The sequence below is a fragment of the Camelina sativa genome, chromosome 13 (genome assembly GCF_030686135.1).
Source record: "Camelina sativa cultivar CO46 ecotype springtype chromosome 13, ASM3068613v1".
NCBI lineage: Eukaryota > Viridiplantae > Streptophyta > Magnoliopsida > Brassicales > Brassicaceae > Camelina > Camelina sativa.
The window spans coordinates 9,030,987-9,051,414 of record NC_141892.1 but is presented as its reverse complement, the minus strand read 5'-3'; the positions used below and the strand labels follow the sequence as shown (position 1 = coordinate 9,051,414).

At 33.7% G+C, this 20,428-nt stretch overlaps 1 protein-coding gene, 1 long non-coding RNA gene and 2 pseudogenes across 2 annotated transcripts; 2 read left to right on the top strand and 2 right to left on the bottom strand.

The window, feature by feature from the left end:
• Positions 1-305: 305 nt before the first annotated feature.
• On the bottom strand, positions 306-7,702 carry LOC104736226 (uncharacterized; annotated as a pseudogene).
• A 1,849-nt stretch (positions 7,703-9,551) lies between these two features.
• LOC104738089 (uncharacterized) lies at positions 9,552-10,196 on the top strand (annotated as a pseudogene).
• Positions 10,197-17,031: 6,835 nt separating this feature from the next.
• Positions 17,032-17,903, top strand: LOC147929333 (uncharacterized). Its single transcript, XR_015577362.1, has 2 exons — positions 17,032-17,355; positions 17,521-17,903. It is a non-coding gene; the product is annotated as an uncharacterized LOC147929333 (long non-coding RNA).
• Positions 17,904-19,337: 1,434 nt separating this feature from the next.
• Positions 19,338-19,994, bottom strand: LOC147929332 (uncharacterized). Its single transcript, XM_087480576.1, has one exon. The coding sequence runs from the start codon at positions 19,992-19,994 to the stop codon at positions 19,338-19,340; it is 657 nt and encodes a 218-aa protein (XP_087336702.1).
• Between the last annotated feature and the right edge of the window lie 434 nt (positions 19,995-20,428).

The window sequence follows — 20,428 nt, the reverse complement described above, 5'->3', positions numbered from 1 at the left end:
CCAAAAATACAGATTTTTTTCCAAAATTACCACAAACACAAAAAAATTGATTTTTAAGGATGTAGAGTTTTTTTTTTAGGTTTGGATTGACACATTTAGTTTTAGGATATAGTTTTTAGTGGTATGGTTTAGTATTTATAATTTAGGAATTATTTTTTAGTATTAGAACTTTAATTCATTTATGTGATATTTTTGGAAAAAAATTACATTTTAGTGGTATTTTTGAAAAAAAAAATCTAAATTGTGGTATTTTTGAAAAAAAATCTAAATTGTGGTATTTTTGAAAAAAAATCTAAATTGTGGTATTTTTGAAATAAAAAACTATTTTAGTGGTATTTATGACAATTGTCCTTGTAATATCCCGTATGATTTATCAAATATACGAAAATAAAATAAGACACAAATAATGTTGCCAAAAATAAAATAACAATAACCTTAAGCAAGAAATAGCTAGAGATCATAAAATCATGATCGGACAAAATTAAGCAACGATCCAATCACTTTCCCCGCCGGATCCGTCGTGAATTTCACCGGAATATCTGGACAAACCGCCGTCAAAATACCTCTTAAATTTCTAGCATTGGTCTTTATTTCATGCATAACCTCAACACGAAGATCCCAAATGACGTCTCCAATAACTTCCGGCATAACCACCTTCTCGAAAACGACTTGTGTTTTGTTTCCTAAAGAAAACGACGACGAGGGTGATGTTGTATTGGAGATAGCTATGCCGCCTCGGAGCAAACGCGAATTGAGAGGATGTAGAGAGATTTCACAACCGGTGACTGGACTCCTCGTAACGAAAGTAATCCTCCAATCAGCGGCTGAAACGTTTGCGTTTGAGACGGAGACTGAATTGGCAAAAAGTTCCACGTAAAAACTTGTTTTTTCGGCAAGACTGGCAAGACTTACAACGCCTAAAAAAGGGAGGAAGAGGGCACCGACAGTAATAATGTAAATAAAGCATGTCTTGCAGCACAAAAGTACTGGACACGTATATTTGACGGTCTCGTACGGGAGGGTGCTTGAAGTTTGCCGGCGACATTGACAACGTTGTTGAATGAGGCCGCAAGAGGTACATTGAGATTTTGCCATCCTTACACGTTTATCACCTCCTAATGAAAACAATTTATATATAGCCTTTAATGTTTTGGAAAGAAGATCTTAAATCTAATAGATTCAAGTAAATATCCTTTTTCTAGGGGAAGAAGTCTTGTTTATGTGTTTATCCTCATAATTAAAAAATGATTAACAGTCTTCATCAAGTTTAAATATTTAAATAATATTCTAATAATTAATTAAGTAATAACTTGTTAATTTACTAAAGTTTTATGTGATAATATATCTATATATATTTATTTGCTAAATAGATTATCATATACAGAGTATATAATTAATAAACGCTGCAACAACGACAAAAAAGAAGAAAACAGTTTCGCTAAAGATGAATATACAGAGATAAGAGGAAAAGTGTCCCACATGATGAACGGTAACGAAGATTGATGTGTCGCTGTCGCAAAAGAAAAATATTAAATGTAAAGGTAACACCATGAAACAAAATTAGCATATGCAGATCCAGATCTATTTAGAAGCTTAGACACTTGGCTGAGAAGTTTCCCAAGTGTGAAGTGGGTAATGGTTAAAGAGCTAGTTTCTGAGTGTGTTGTGGCTAATTTAAAATAGTTATAGTTTCTGGTTTGATAATTTGGACTCCCTTTGGTCCTTTTATCAAATCCATATAGGAGAAGGAGGTCCAAGTAGATTACAAATTCCAGTCAATGCCTCCGTATCATCAGCTTGTAAGGGGGTCGATTCTTTCATCGCCAATATCAGATCAAGACACATTCATCTTGTTATAATGGATGTGAGAAAGATGATATAGAACAAAGATAAACGACACAGATTTAACGTGGTTCACCAACACTTTCTGTTGGCTACCTCCACGGACAAAGAGACAGATTTTATTACTGGAAAAAGTACAGAGATTTCAAAAATACATGGAAGCTAGGTTAACAAGAGTATATATATAGGAAGATAAAACCCTAGTTAACCCTCAATTGATTGGGCCTAAATTCATGGGCCCAATCCAATTCAAGTCATATCCTACAAATCTCCACCTTGACTTGAATCCTCCAAAACAGAAAGATGTACCAGATGCACTGATCACAGTGCCAGATGTATCAGACTTCTGCACCAGACAGACAAACATACCAGGGTTCTCCTTTGCTTCATCAGATGTCTGATGCTTCGTCAAGCCAGAATGCTATATCAGATGTCTGATGCTTCGCCGAGCCAGATTGCTTTCTAAGAGGTCAGATGCTTCACCGAGCAAGATTGCCCCAATGGGACTAGACGCTCCATCAGGAGCCTGATGCCTCTTCAGAGGCTTGATGTCCCTTCAGGGACCTGATGCCTTATCATAGGCCTGATGTCCCTACAGGGACCTGATGCCCCATCAGGGGCCTGATGCCTCATTAGAGGCATCGCCCACCTAGGCGATTAACAGCTTGAGATATTCAACAAGTCTAAACAATGTTTAAACTTGCTCTGAGGAACCGGTTTAGTGAACATATCAGCAGGATTGTCATACGTCCCTATTTTCTTCACTTGAATCCACTTTTCATTTCTCAGGAAATGATATCCCACATCAATATGCTTGATCCTTTCATGGTGGACCTGATCCTTGGCTAAACAAATCGCACTCAAACTGTCACAGTATACTGTAGCCTGATCATGATGCAAACCCAGATCGCTGATCATTCCTTTTTGGCCATATACCTTCCTTAGCAGCTTATGTCAAGGCCATGTACTCTGCCTCAGTAGTTGATAACGTCACAGGTGGCTGCAGAGTTGCTTTCCAGCTGATCACAGAATTACCAAAGGTAAACACATAACCAGTCATCGATCTTCTGCTATTAACATCTCCTGCATAATCAGAATCAGAATAGCCTGCAACCATGCTCGGAGCCTCACCTCCATCTATGAGGCAAACATCAAATGTACCCTTCAAGTACCTGAAAATCCTCTTCACAGCTAGCCAATGCTCTTTTCCTGGTTGTCCCATGAACCTGCTCACAACATTGACTACATGTGCCAGATCTGGCCTTGTACAGACAATTGCATACATCAAACTTCCCACAGCACTAGCATAAGGAACCCGAGATATATACTCCTTTTCCTCTTCAGACTGATGAGCAAACATGGTAAAATGAAGATTAACAGCACTCGGAGTGTGAAAAGGTTTTGATGATGACATATCAAACCTGTTCAACACTTTCTGAATGTAGCATTTCTGTGATAAGAAAAACTTCTTCTGATTTATGTCTCTAAGGATTTCCATTCCTAGAATCTTCTTTGATGCGCCTAGATCCTTCATCTCAAACTCAGCACTTAGCAGATCTTTCAATTTTTGTATATCACTTATCTGTTTGGCAGCTATCAGCATGTCGTTTTCAACAGAAAGATGGCTGTTTTTCAGAAAATCAGATGTTCCTTCAGCAAAGAACATGTTGTTGTTTCAGAATCTAGATGCTCCTACTAGAGCCAAATGTTCCTTCAACAAAGAACATACTGCTGTTTCGGAAGCCAAATGCTCAAACGAGCAAAAGCTTAAACGGGCCAGAAGTTCCAACGAGCCAGATGCCAACGAGCCAGATGCTCAAACGATTCAGATGCTCAAAAGAGCCAAAAGCTCCAGCGAGACAGATGCTCAAACGATTCAGAAGCTCCACTAGAAGCTAGAATTCCTCGTTGAAGTCAAATACTTCTTCAGAATCCAGAATACCTCACTTAGGCTAAATTCTTCTTCAGAAAACAGAATATCTTACATAGGCCAACTAATCCACCATGAGCTAGATGCCTTGAGTCTCTACAAAAGCCTAGTAAAAGCCTTGTACACCTTACACATTCTTTTACACCTTTGTAGAGGTCTTCAAAGATTTCAAGTTACACAAGACGAACATACTCCACCTTGACGACGAAATCTCATTGACTTCAACTTCAACTCCTTGTTGGCTTTTGGGGGAACCTTTTGTCTTCATCTAGAAATGAAAGACCTGAAGCAGATCCAAGTGACTGGCTTGGTCACCATATCAACTGCATTCTCAGACGTGTGCACCTTCTGTAGTAAAATCACACCAGAAACTGATAACTCTTTGATCTTGTGATATCTTACTTCCATGTGCTTCTTCCTACCATGATACACTTGATTCTTAGCCAGACATAAAGCACTCTAACTATCACAGTGTAGCTGTACTCCACCTTGCTCAACACCCTAGGAGCCTGCTCTTTAGCTTCCGCTGTCGTCTCATTAGAGACCGTATGTCCCACCAGGGGCGTGTCTGATGCCTTTTAAAAAAACAAGGCTGTACGTCCCTTCATGGACTGTCTTCCCTATAAAAGGGAATGTTTCCTCTTTAGAGGCCTTTGTCCCTTAAAGGGACCGTATGCCCACCAGGGGCTTGCTACCCCTTCAGAGGCTTGCTGCTTCATTTAAAGCCAGACGCCCCTTCAGAAGCTTGACGATTACAATATCCTTATAACCAAAACTATGTGTGTGTCCAACTCCAGTTCTTCTTGTTAGGTGAAAAACGATACTGCAAAGAGTATCCTCAAAACCAAACCTCTGAGTTGGTTCAACTCTAGTTCTTCTTATTTGGTGTAAAGCAATACTGTAACGTTTACTCTCAGATGGTGTATTTCCTGTTTGGATAGATTCTGCTGCACCAAAGTCTGTATGTAGCTCTTTGCTCTGTTCGTGTTGCTGTAAATCACCTTTCAGCTCCACCTTTTTACCAAAACTACCATTCCAGAGCATACACCCCGCTCTCTCTAACAATGACTGATTCATCTGTTCAGCTACACCCTTCTGCAGTAGTGCGCTCCTGACTGTGTGATGTCGAGCAGCCTCTTCATCCTCACACACCTGATTGAACTTCGATGAACACAATTTCAGACCATTGTCTGTCTGCATCCTCTTGATCTTCTGACAACACAGAAAGTCTTCCACCAGCAAAATTTGCATCCCTATTTCACTCATATAACCAAGCTTCATATGCCACAACTTAGTCATATCCTCCCTGTGAACCTCTACAGATGCAACATTCGCATAACCTGTAACTGTGAATCCTTGTAGGATATACAAGGTACCACATATGACACCTTTCAGAACCACATCAGAACCTTGAACGACTTTCAGACTTCTGTTTGCACCAGAAAGTTTGAGATCTCTGTTGTAAAGCAAGCTCAAAAACATCAAATTCTTCTCCACCGGCGGAACATATCTCACGTCGTTCAGTATGCTGAATCTACCATCATGCATCCTGCTGAGAACCATTTTCTCCTTGAACACATATGATAGATGTGTGTTTCCATCAACAACTAGAGCAAAACTCTGTTCAGACATGGTATCATCTTCTGTTACAGCTACAAACTCAGATTGTTTTCTCCTATAACAATCTGACTTCATGTGTTCTTTCTCCGTGTAGTACTTACAAAATTCATCTAACTTAGGACCCTTAGAAAACAGATTACACCTTCTGTTCTTCTTTCTATTCCCCAGTTCTTTATAGCCTCTAGCTAAAAACTCAGAGGTTTGATTCTCTGTAACTGTATCAACCGTCTGATACTTACTCAACCAGATGCCTACCACGGACCAGATGTCCAACAAGGACCAACTGTTCAACACATACTATATGCTCAGTATGGATATGTCTATCAAAGGCTTTATGACCCACCAGACTAAATCACCCATAGAGCAAAACATCCATTGAAACAGATGCCCTACCTTGGACCTGAAACTGAAATCGTTTCTCCCAGAATTCTTGTCGATCTTCATGTTCTTCACACACATCTCCTCGCCAGATTATAATTGCGAAAATTCCCAGAACCTACTTCTGCACGAATTTTCTTCTGCACAGATCTTGCACGAACCTACTTCTGCACCGATCTGCACAAAGTTAATTCTGCCCGAAAGCTGTACGGATCGGTTTCTGCCGTAAAATCAGACAATACTGATTCAGCCCGAAAAACGTACGAACGCAGAAAAGTAACTTTTGTGCCCTAACACGAATTTTGCACGAATCTGAAACTGCACCAAATATGCACTGATCTGAAACTGTCCGAAATTCGCACGAAAACACAGAACAAAGAACTTTGTGCTCTGATACCAGTTTGTTATAACGGATGTGAGCAAGATGATATTAAACAAAGATAAACGACACAGATTTAACGTGGTTCACCAACACTTTCTGTTGGCTACCTCCACGGACAAAAAGACAGATTTTATTACTGGAGAAAGTACAGAGATTTCAAAAATACATTGAGGCTAGGTTAACAAAAGTATATATATAGGAAGATAAAACCCTAGTTAACCATCAACTGATTGGGCCTAAATTCATGGGCTCAATCCAATTCAAGTCATATCCAACACATCTCACCACACCCCAGCTACCTAGCTTATCATCCATGAATGACAATTGTGGTTGGTTCGTTGGAAATGTCAAATACAAAGGTTTCTTCTCATCTGCAATGACTTGAAATTCTGATACCTTAAAACTCAGTTAAGGTGTGGTGTGGTTTCACTCTGTCTGGTTAAAAGGAGCAACTCCAAAGCCGCCTGCATTCACAATGTGGCTCAGAGTTAGGTTAGCTTCATGGGGTATGCCTATTTGAAACACTTGCTGTCTATGTTCACAAATTAGTAGAACCAGGGACGCCCATCTGTTTTTGCAATGCGAGTATAGTATCAATATTTGGAGATATGCCCAAATCACACTTGGCTTTACCCCGATGGTAAGCTTATAACTTAATATTGTTATTACTGTCCCTCTCATAGCGTGGTGGGTTACATAATCTTAGTTGGTAAAATATTAGATGAAATAAGATCTTAAAAATTAAACGAATATAATATAGTTTGCACATGTAATTATAATTAGGATGAAAAAAGATCTTAGAGTAAAGGGGAAAAAAAGAAACTAAAGAATTGTAAGATGAAAAACACCTATTTTGTAGTATTACTGTAATGATATCCTGATAAAATCTTCAACTTTGTGAAAGAAGAGTGACAATGAATCTTCTCAACGTTCTTATATCAACATGTCCAGCGTTGTCGCTCTCTCCGTAATTTTTATGTTTTGCCCTTAACTTGATATCTAATTGTTCAAAAACAACGCCGTGTGTATTACCCTCCGCAACGAAATCCACTGAGAAAGCCGTGTGACTTGGAGACTTACGTTCGTGAGAAGTATTTAAAACGGCAGCGTTTGAGGGACCTAGCCTCACCGTAGTTTCATCGCCTCCGTAGAGGATAGAATACCTGCAATATGAGTATATGACCATATATATAGACATATATTAATATGACAATATAGATGAAACTAGGGTTGATATATAGATGAAGTTATATAGATGATACCTAGAGCTAGGGTTTTTGACGAGGAAATCAACATGCCAGGTAGCGGAGGAGGGGGATACGGCAATGGATTGGATTGAGAATTTGGCGTCGCAGAGAGCATTTTCGACGAAGTAAAAGAAAAATAACAAGGCGATGGTGGTGAAGATACCGCCACAACAGCCTGTGCTGAACGATCCATCATCTTTGCAATCACGATCTTGCGTTTCCGGCAAAGTCACTTCTTCTGCTGTGTTGTAAGAATTGGTTTGGTAAGCCATTCTTAGTTTTTCTGTTCTCTCTGTTTTTACTTTTTACGTTTGTTGGTTTGGAGAGGAAAGAAGGATGTGTTCTGAACGTAACTATAGATAAAGAAGACTGGTAATAAATACAGTAGTTTCGATTGTTCTCTCTCTTTATTTTGTATTTTATTTTCTTTAAAAAATTAAGTTGATAAGAATGATAGTATGATATATTTCGGGAATATTAATTACTTATTTAGAAACACAGTCAATGAATTTGGAATTTGCCATCAATTTTTTTTAAGGTTTCTTTGAATTTTAGTACGTTTACAAAACATAATTAGAAAAGTAGTCACATTGCTATTCAAAATTAGAATAATAGACTTTCATCACTGTGCGTGTAATAGAACCTCTGTCTAATAGAGAAAAAGAAGAATTGATATAGATACAATTATGTCATTATCTATAATTATCACATATTGTGCAACTCTCCTCTCTCTCCAATTTTTTTTTTCAAGTATCTCTCCAATCTATTTATCCAACTCTCGTCTCTCTCCATCTTTGCAAAAAAATCATTTATTTATTTATTTTGTTTCCTCTTTATTATATGCTCTTTCATTCTAAAAACTAAAATACTAGTCAATAAAAATTAGTTTTAAAATTTTTTCAGATATATAAAAATCAATATTTTTTTATTTCTAATTTGATATGCATTTTGTTTGATGATTTTATTTGATAATATTAAATACTTTTGTTACATATTTTGTATACGTACACATGATTAAGTGTACAGTTGTCTGTACACATTATTAAATGTACAAATATCTGTATACATTTGAAGTGTACATATATAATTTATTTAATTCTTAGATTTTCCATATGTTGGATGGTTTAAACTGTACACAAGTATTACTGGACGGTTTGAATCTATCCAATATGTTGGATGGCTTAAACCGTACACAAATATTGTTGGACGGTTTGAATCTATCCAACATGTTGAATGATTTAAACCGTACACAAATATTGCTGGATAGAAGATAAAATATATATGAAATATATTTGAAATCATTAAAACAAAATGCATATCAAATTATAAATAAAAAACATAGATTTTTTATATGTGGAAAAGTTTAAAAACAAAAAATATATTAATAAATATTTGAATAATTAGGAAAATATTAATGTGATGAATAAAAATAATACTATATATAGAAAGAGAATGATAGAGAGAGAGAATCGTAGAAGCAGAAAAAAAAAGGAAAAAGAGAAAAATACACTATTTTCTATTCACAAAGATAAAGTTTTGTTTTTTAAATACCCATGACACTATATATAAATATTATATTTGGTAAAGGGCTGGAGAGTCATCCAAATAAAGTACTACAGTATAAACCTTTTATTTTATTAATTGTGAAATAGGGACTATACTACTTTTCTAATAAAATTTGAAAAATTGTCTATTTTGCCAAATATATATATATTTTTTTATTACTTAGCTACATTATCAACTTCCCGGTTCAGAGATGGCTATAGTATTATTGTATTAGATAAGATAGCCAGCCCATGTCCATAATGGATGTGGGAAAGTAAATAACGGGAGATATTAATAAATATACTATCTCAAAGATTCTCATAAAATAAGGGACGGTTAATTAGGACTCAAATCTTTATTTTGTTAAAAAGTTTGTGAAGAATAAAGAAATTTTCTAGTTCTACGTATATTTCCAAATCCTTTTTTTTTTTGTCCAACTATGACCAATACAAACCCCCAAATATTATCACAAAACCTTAAAATAAATAGAAAAAAACGAATCCACAAAATCAAACAAAGTCCGAAAATACTGTCTTATCATTTTATCTCGTTTCTATATATTATTTCAGATCACCACAAAATCATTCTTAGTTAATTCCAAAAAAAAATGGAAAGAGTAACCGGATTCTCAACGTCACCTTCCTCCGCCACTGATCCTCCTCCGCCTTCACGGTGGTGGACACAACTACATTCATTATTTCTTCGTCGTAAGGAACTCACCAAAGAAGAGCGTCTAGCTATAACTTGGAAACCGCTTTGTGCGCCTACATGACATACGTAGCCGTCTTTGCCATCGCCCTCTTCCTCGTAAGGCAGCAATGCGACGTCAGCTTCTCCGCCGTATCCGTCTCCGTTGCACTCAACTCTTCCGCCATGTGGCACATCGATTTCCACGTGAAATATCCGTTGCTCTCATCAACTTGTATTATCTACGACAACGGAGATGGCGTGGAAGCCAAGATCGGTTCCTCAAACGCTGCCGTTTTGAAAACCTCTCACACGCTTGGTTCCAGTGGCCGACACACGAGTTTCTCCGTGGATTTAGCTACAGAGGGTAATAATCATAGCAACTTCGTCGTTGCAGCTTTCCCTAGAGTTTTCGAGTTGGACTTGACCTGAAACTTAGTGCCAAGAAGAAGAATATGGACATTTCGATATCAGGTGTCGGAACCTGCCTATCGGTTATCAGAAGATTAAGTGCCTTTCGTCTTTCGAAAGATTGAAGCCATGTTGCCATAAGCTATTCAATTAAGAACTCTTGTTGCTTTTAGTACGTTTACCAACATGTTTTACTTGTACTAGATGAGTACCTGCACATAGTGCAGGTTTGTTTATATTTATATATACATTTATTGCAATACCTTATTTGCATTTTTTATTTCACATTTAAAAGATTAAAAATTATATATTAACAAACAAAACTAAGATTTTTTTGTCAGGAGATTAAGAAAACTAAATTTTGTTTAAAGCTAAATCTTATTCTAAAGTAATTTTTGTAGATGAAAACTGTTAGCATATTTTTTTAGGAAATAAAATAATAATACCATTTGCAAATTTGATTGGTAGATAAAAACGTTTAAACATCCTACATTCTACAATTCTTGTCTAAAACTTAGGTATTTAGATATATTTGTATTTAATACCATGGGATTCTCAAATTCTCTTTTATCAAAAAGATTTTCATGCATGTTGCTTAACTCTTTAATGGTTAATTAAGATAGACACTTTCCTGCTAGCTATTGAATTTCTTGAATATAACTCTAGAATTTAATTTAATTTCCTTCTTCTTTTCTCTTTGTATTTTCCTCAACTAACATTATATCATTGATTTAACTATCTTTCATTTGATAGTGAAAAAACTCCAATCTTTTTCATATATAAAAAATTATTTCTCCAAGGACACACTTTAATAAATTTTATACAATATTATTACCAAATTTCCAGTAACTGCTGCAACCCTTCAAATTGTTAAGAACATTTTAACGCCTAAACAATATGTTCATATCTTTATTGTTTACCCTTTGAGGACGAACCAAATCTTTGGTTTTACTTTCAATAAATTTTTATCTTTTGCTGATACATCTACTTACTTAAAGAATACATCAACATGTTCTAAGCCTCTCTAGATTTTTTTTATTAATATTTAAATTGTTTGTGATATGAAAAAAGAATAAAAAACATGAAGATGTTTCAAATTCCTCTTTAATTTTGAATATATTTGCTTTTAATTTGGGTTGACATGTGTCACTCTCTCCACTGCTGACGTGTCACACATATGAAGAGAGTTGAGCAACTTTCATAGTATAGATTTGCTTTTAATTTAGGTGATTTTAATTTGGGTTGACATGTGTCACTCTTTCCACTCCTGACGTGTCACTCATATGGAGAGACTTGAGCAACTTTCATAGTATAGATTCTTTTTTTAGTGTTTCTTTTATTATTTGTTTTTCTGTTATTTTAAATGTTATTTTCATTTACATGCGATCGAATAATATGGGGCTTATCCACGTTTTAATAACTTGATTCTCTTGAGTACATACCGGACTACCGGCACCTATAAGCAAGGAATGATAAAACATTAAAATTTACACTACAAGAAAACAAGCCGTTTGCGACCCCCAAAAGAGTTCTAAAAGAGTCGCAAAACAACTATTTGCGACTATTGCGAGACTATCCAAGTTGGTCGCTAAATATATCGGTCGCAACAAGGTCGCAAATTTGCGACTCCTTTGTGACCTATTATACGGAACATATAAGCGACGATATCGAGACAATGTAACGTGGTCGTAAATGTGTGACGGTTTTATGACCATATATACTTCAAAAAAATTGCAATTTGTAACCATCAAAATCGTTTCAAAAAGGTCACACATTTAAGACTAATCTAAGACCGTTTTGATAGTCGCTTATTTATTGTCACAAATTATAGTAGTCATAAAGCAGTTGCTAATTTGTGACCAAACTGTGACTTTATTTAACTAGCTATGGACATCCGGATATTTTGGTTTTTAGGTTTGATTTATTTGGTTTATTTGAATAAAAGTTTGGTTTGGTTATTGGATTTAAAATCAATTCCAAAATAGAACTGAAAATTTGTATTTCAATTAATTTGAAAGGAATTACACAAAAAAAAAAAACAATAGGCTTAAATGGCAAAAGACCCAAAACGTTAACTTCTCTAAAGCCCACATACATATTTACATACCCAATACAAAAAAAACTAGGTTTTTCTTCTTTTTGGCTTTGTACGATGAGTGACGAAGAACGACGGTGTGAAGAGAAGCGACGACAGCCAGTGACGACGAGATTAGGGAGAAGAAAGAGATAGAGCTCGAGATCGACGTGCTTTGAGTTTTACGCGAACAGCTAGGCCAGATCTATTTCCCAACAAGCATCTGTTGCTGAGATCTGAATATTAAAATCAAAAAAAAATCAAGAAAAAGAATCGATTACAATATGGCTAAAAAGAATCGATTACAACAAGAATCTATTTCCCCAACAAGCATCTTTTGATTTATAAGATTTTTAGTTTTTAGTTTTTACAATGTTTTTATATAGTTACAAGCACTTATAATCTAATTTTGAACTATATCTCTCATTTGGAATGGTAAAACAGTCACTCAATTGGTAAGTTACTAAGTTTGTACATAAATTTGGAAACTTACTTTTAAAACATATGTAACATATAATACATGACTTGTTTTTTTTATAAAGCTTTTTTTTCTAAAACATTGAAAATTGAAATATTAATAAAACATATATATATATATATATGTATTAGTAAAAATCAATGCAAAAATGAGTAACTTAACATATTTAACATTCTATATTGCCAAATTACAAATTTTAAATCCCGAAGAGTTGCTAAGCAGAGGTAAAGTGGTCGCATAAGAAATAGTAACAAAGTAGCCAAAAAGTTCGTAGTAAATGGTCGCAAAATTGTTGCAACATAGTCATAAATAAATTCGGTTGCAATTACGTCACAAAATTGCTACTCTTTTGTGACATACTTGTAATATTCACAACCATATTTTTTATTTATAAGATTTACTATCAATTTACAATATTTTTATATAGTTACAAGCGCTTATAATCCATTTTGAACTGTATCTCTTAGTTTAGGATGGTAAAACAATCATTTGTTAAGTTTATACATAAATTAGGAAACTTACTTTTAAAACATATGTAACATATAATACATGACTTGGATTTTTACAAAAAAAATTTCTAAAACATTGAAAATTAAAATGGAAAGCTTTCAGAGTTTATATGACTGATATTGATAACCTTAAAGTAGAAATGTCTATAAAAACATGTTAACATTTCCCTAATGTGAAATTTCAAATTAAACAAATCGAGAGTTGCTAAAGAGTCGCAAAACAGTATCTAATTCATGTGTTAGACGCAAAACAGTGAAAAAAGTAGTAGCAAACTAGTCACAAAGGTAGTAGCAACTTTGTCGCAAATAATAGGAGTTGTAAATTCGTGACAAGATAGTCGCAAATTGTTACTCTATTATGACTCTCAGATTTCAGTCACAATACACATTAATTTTTGAAATCTATAGTTCCTGACCAATTCTATTAATATAAATTAACAATAAGCACTCATGATTGTATTATTATTATAGAGTATATCAAATAGTTTATGAGCTTAAAATATTGTTTTGATACCTTTGTTTTGAAAATTTCATAAAATAACAAAACTTATAATGCAATAACATATAACTCTTTAGAATGATTTAGATATTATGAAAATTTTGTGGCTAAATATTGAAATGAAAAGCTTTGACAAAGTTTATATGACTGATATTGATCAACTTAAAGTAGAAATGTGTATAGAAACATGTTAACATTTCTCTAATGTGAAATTTAAAATTCAAAAAATTGAGAGTTGCTAAATAGTCGCAAAACAGTATCTAATTCAGATGTTAGACGCAAAACAGTGACAAAAGCAGTAGCAAACTAGTCGCAATGGTAGTAGCAACTTACTCGCAAATAATAGGAGTTGTTAATTCGTAACAAGATAGTCGTAAATTGTTACTCTATTGTGACTCTCAGATTTCAGTCACAATATAAAATTTTTGAAATCTATAGTTTTTGACCAATTCTACTAATATAAATTAACAATAAGCACTCATGATTGTATTGTAGAGTATATCAACAGTTTATGAGCTTAAAATATTGTTTTGATACCTTTGTTTCGAAAATTTCATAAAATAACAAAATTTCTTATGAAATAACATAAACTCTTTCGAATGATTTAGATATTATAAAAAATTTATGGCTAAATATTGAAATAGAAAGCTTTGACAAAGTTTATATGACTGATATTGATCAACTTAAAGTAAAAATGTGTATAGAAACATGTTAATATTTCTCTAATTTGAAACTTCAAATTCAAAAAATCGAAAGTTGCTACAGAGTTGCAAAACAGTATCTAATTCAGGTGTTAGACGCAAAACAGTTTCAAAAGTAGTAGCACTCTAGTCGCAAATTTTGTAGCAAATTCGTCGCAAATAATAGGAGTTGCAAATTTGTAACACGTCGTCGATAAATAAATTTGTGACCGGAATTTGCGTTGCAAAAAGGTCGTTAATATGTAACTCTTTATTTTTAATAAGGAGTTGTCACTAAACCGTCTCAAATTGCGATGAGTTGCCGACGATATATGCTTTGTCGTAAATTTGCGACTGTTTTGCTTCTGCCCGAATATTGGTTGGGAAATAGTCTCAAAGTAGTCGCAAAATAGTCGTTATTATTTGCGACCAAAAAAAGAGTCACAAACGGTAGTCACTAAATGCATGTTTTATTGTAATGTTATTCAAACTTAATTTCTTTTATAATCTATTCCACTTGAATTTTAATGAAAGTGTTAAAAAAAAAATCTATTCCGCACGTTTTAAATCTAAACAAATTTATAAAAACTTCCTCCTCCATCCCACATACAGACTAACTTTGGTGTTTTAGGACCAATTTTTCTTTTTTTGAACAGCAGCTTACAAATTACGAAGAAACCAAAATAATCGTTGTTGTTTGTACAACTTCTAAAATAAAGATTGGTACAGATAAATGAAATATGGAAGAAACATTATCTTCAATCATTTGCATTGGAAGTGTCAGCCGGCTTATATGATTCTCTTCTTACCCATCCAAATTGAATCTCCTTGAAACGATGCATCCAGAGCTGAACCTCTCTTATCCAATTAAATAGACTCCAAAATTCATGGTCTTACGATTGATTAAATCATATAGCTCTCTACAAACTTCTTCAGAAAAGACTTTATTGTAACCTCACATTTGTTCCCATAATTAGGCAATGCTGATTTCTGTTTGTGAGTAGAAATTGGAATGATTTACAACATCTGATCGTATAAATCTTATTCCTAACATATGTTCGCTTAGACAATGCTGGTTTCTGTTGGTATTGAGATTGTGAGTAAAAATTTGGTTTAGCTTTTATTATGATTTACAACATTTGATGGTCTATGAAAATTAGATCGAATCTTCTAAACCATTTCTGATTATTGGTGGAGGTCCATCTGGTGTAGAGCTCGCATGATCATGAACCACCGATATGTATGTACTTCGTTCCTCTCAATGTTTTCCCTTCTCAGTTTGGATCTGTAAATATATTGAATCACAATAAATATATGTACAAATAGCTAGTTTGTTAGATTAACTTAAATAAGATTCCGAGAGAAGGGAAACTGATATTGGAGCTGATGCTTGATTAATTTTCCCATAGTTGCTTCAGTTCAGTATAAATTTAGGGGGTTTGAGTTCTCATATAATATCATATACAGCCTTCCTGTTTAATTTTATACTAGGTTTGAACCGCCGGTGTACAGCGGGACGAAGCTTAATTATGTTTTATAAATTAGGCTATAAATTAAATAGAACTTATATGTACAAAAACAAATATATATGTAATGTTTGTGCATGTCAGATATAATATATAAGCTTAGTAATGTAATATAGGTTTTAATCCGCGGTGCATCCGAAATGATTTTTAGTTTATATCAAACTAAATGTGTTAATTTATACTAAGATGATTTGTAGGTGTAGTAGTTTACATCACATACTCTTTATTTGTATTTGACCCGTTTTAAAAATAAGGGTAGCAATGACAGTGCGTTGTAGAGAGCTTCTTCGTCTCTCAAGTAATAGCGAATCCTAGCAAGTAATAGCAAATCCTAGCAAGTAATAGCAAATCCTAACAAGTCATAGCAAACAAAAAAAGCAAAAATACAATGTTTTAATTTATTTTTATTGTATAGTATTGTTTCTTCTTTGTAGGTCGGTATATTTCGTAGTTCGTATAGTAAATATGGATATAATCTATATCTTAATTAATTCCAAACTATTATTAGAAATATACAATATCTAAAATAATTTCATAATTTCAGTGTTGGTTTACTTTTTTATTGTGTTTTAATATTTTTATTTTATTTTTTTTGAACACCGTATTGTGTTTTAATACATTTTCTTATTTTTATTGTGTTTCAATTTATTTTTCTTGTGTAGTATTGTTTCTTCTTTGTAGGTCGGCATATTTTGCAATTCGTATAGTAAATATGGATATAATATATATGTCAATTAATTCCAAATTATTATTAGAAATATATAATATATAAAATAAGTTCATAATTTTAGTATTAGTTTAATAATTTCTACATGGCATGCTTGATTCGTCCTACAATAAATTAGAAAAAATGTAACCAGCAGAAAACTATCCTATTGTAGTATATACTATATAGTATGTCCGTATCATAAAAATGTTTTCCTTTTTGACTATTATTTCAACACTTATAAATATTTTTAGTCTAAGATTGAATAATATTACGTTTTTTTAACAAACATGAATAATAATAAGTATTATTTAACAATATACGTGTAATCTAATTTGGTGTCATAATACGTATTTTTAACAATAATATTTGTAAATCTAAAAAACAAAACAATTAAATATGATCGAGGTACAGCAGAAAACAAATTTTCTACATCGGTTACATACTATAGTCATATAATTTGTATGATTATAAAAAGATTTGTTATTATTTTTGAGTTGGGGCAAAACAAAAAATCAGCGGAACAGAGACATAACCTAAAGTCATTGTAAAGTCCTTTTCCTCGGTTCCTCCTCCTCCTCCTCCTCTCTTCCTCGGTTCCTCCTCTGTGACCATCAAAATTGGTCCCTTACCAATCTTCTTCGTTTCTACCAACAGGCCGTTTCTAACCACCTTCCTCCATTGGATCAACCAATCATGTTCTCTTCATCCAATCATGTATGTTATATATAACGATTCTATGCCTCCGATTTTGTCTCATCTTATCACAAATGGTTACCATAATGGAAAGAGCTACTCTTTATATCTTCAAGGTTAATCCTCAGTTTCTAGTTCCGATTGTGTAAGAACTCTTTTTCTCATTGAGTTTGCTACTTCTTAATTTGATTTTATTCTATACATATATTTGTAAGCTTTTTGGATATTATTGATTATGCTATATAATCCATATAACTATGTCAATACAATTTTTTTTTTTCACAATTGCATTCATCTCTGTCTCCGTCAGCAACTAAAGAGCAAACATTGCCATGAGATCTCTCTCCACTTCCGTCCCCAAAGATGCATTTGAGCCATCTTCTTCTCGCGGAGAAGAGCCCTCCAAATTCGTGAGCTCTCTCACTGCTTGATGCTTTAGAATCCCAATTCTTTGATATGTCCTAGTTCTTCATCGAATTGGAATTTTACATAAATCGATTGCTCATAGTATATTTGTTGGGCAATAACTGGTAGTAGTGACAGAACATCAGTTAGGCTTTAGGTATAAATAATAAAAAGCTTATAAATAAATGTCTGATGGTTTCTTTATATTAAAGTTTAGACATTTTTAGATGGCTATATTGTAAGACTTACCGGGTTATGAAGTTAAAAGAGATGATGTCATTTGCTTGTCAAGGAATACTATTACTTTGGCTGGTTCTCTCAGCCTACACGTCTTTCAAGTTCATATCGATCTGTCAACTCACACATAGAAGGATAAGGAGGTCAGAGTTGCTTCTAAACTTTAATCTCAACATTTCATGTAAAACCAGATGGTACATTCGAATATTGAATTCAGATTTAAATTGCAAGACTTCTCCTCTTGAATTTGAGGAACGGGTTCATCATATCCTTTTTCACATAAGGGTGAACTTTGTACCCTGCAAATGACATAACCATAGGTTAGATTTATGATCATGAATACTGCTGAATGTGTATGTATACAACAATATAAGATCTTTATACTTACCTTGGCATCATCGAGTATCATGTCAAAGGTTTCACCAAACGTTGTTGTATGAATAGCCCTAATTTGCTACTTGCTAACCTTGTATTTGAGAAATGGTGAATGTTTGATGATTGGATCTATGTGTTTCATGAGGATATTTATAGGTGATTCATATATTAGTGTTTAGGTTAGAACCGATAAATGATAGACTCAAACACAAAATATTTGATACGTTTAATAAAAAGGTTTATTCGCATAATTAACATTGCTTTAAGGAAAGTTTAGAATATTCTATTCTAGCTTTAAGGGATTTTTTTAGATTACAATTATGTTTTGAAAGATTGATTAAGCGATGATTATGCAAATGTCGTTATTTAGATGATTATTATTTATTTAGAAATAAAATCGAATAAGTTGATCATTGGGCTTCGTAAGCCCAATAATGATAAGAAGAATATCCACCGAGAATCTGTCGGGTCAAACGCTAGAAACTCCACCCACCGGGTTAACGGATAAACGCGCGGATCTCAACCATTTCAGATCGGGTAATTGAATTTTTCCAAGATTTTGACCAAATTACCTTTTCCAATTTCAATAAACACTCTCCTTTATGCATAATTGAGTGGCAATCTGGGAAATTTTGGGCAATTTTCGATTTTGTACTTTCTTAATATATATATATAGATATCTAATATTTTCGAACATATTTCTTACATTTTGAAGTAAACTAATTTTTTCAAAAGAAAGTTTTGTGATATTTTTACAGATCTCGGGTATTTTTTCCAGTCCTAATATCATTTTTCTTTTTGGTATTCAATTTCAATATAACCTAGTTAGGAATAAAAAGTTTGTGTGAGAAACTGGGAAACCCCAGGTTTCCATGTTATTTTATGACTTTTTATTTTCTTCTTGTCAACGGTTATGATTAAATCTATAAAATATATATAAACTAACTAATTCTTATAACTTAGGAAAAAAAATGTATAGGATTAGATTTATAACCACGCTCTTATGATATATCCCATATAATTTATCAAATCTACGAAAATAAAACTAATGTTGCAAACAATAACCTAAAAGCCAAGAAACTAGAGATGCCAGATTCATGATCGGAGAAATTAAGCCAAGTCTGCGCGCAATTTATGCTCACACCGTCTCATATTTCCTAGCAACGATCCCGTCATCTTTCCCGCCGGATCCGTCGTGAATTTCACCGGAATATCGGGACAAACAGCCGTCAATAAACCTCTTAAATATCTAGTACTTGTCTTCATAGCATACATAATCTCAACACGAAGATCCCAAATCACGTCTCCAGTAACTTGCGGCATAACCACCTTCTCGAAAACGATATCAGTACTGTTTCCTAAAGAAAGCGGCGAGGGAGATGATGGGTTGGAGATAACTTGGCTGCCACGGAGTAAACGCGAACTGAGAGGATGTAGAGAGATTTCACAGCCTGTGACTGGACTCCTTGCGACGAAACCAATCCTCCAATCAGCGGCTGAAACGTTTGCGTTTGAGACGGAGACTGAATTGGCAAAAAGCTCCACGTAACAACTTGTATAATTGTCGTCACTTGTGGCAAGTGTTATTAAGCCTACAATAAGAAGGAAGAACACGACGGTAAAAATGTAACAAAGGCATGCCGCGTAGCACACAACTGGACACGGAATATTTTCGACGGACTCAGCGGGATGGGTGGTTGAAGTTTCCAAGCGACATTGGCAACGTTGGTGAATGAGGCCGCAAGAGGTACATTGAGATTTTGCCATCCTTATAAGTTTGATTAACACCTCCTAATGAAAAAAAAAATAACAACTTATATATATATAAATATATATATATATATATATATATATTGATTCCAAAGTAAAAAATATATATATTTGCCATCCTATTCCCTTGTGGGAAGTAGTCTCGTTTATGTTTATCTTTACAAATAAAAAAAAGTTTATCAATTACGCGGTATCATCTGTGCCCATAATCAATTAATTATTTTATTTTTTATTTTTGTAATTTTGATATGATTCTCTATTTTTCTTTTTTGTCAAACCTAAAACTGACATGATTATCTACTTAAATTTATAATTTTACAATCAATATCCAATACGTGATATTTTCAATAAAATAAAATATACATCCAATACGTGAGTAATAAAAATAAAAAAAATACTCTAAAATAGCACTAATACAAGTTTTATGGATA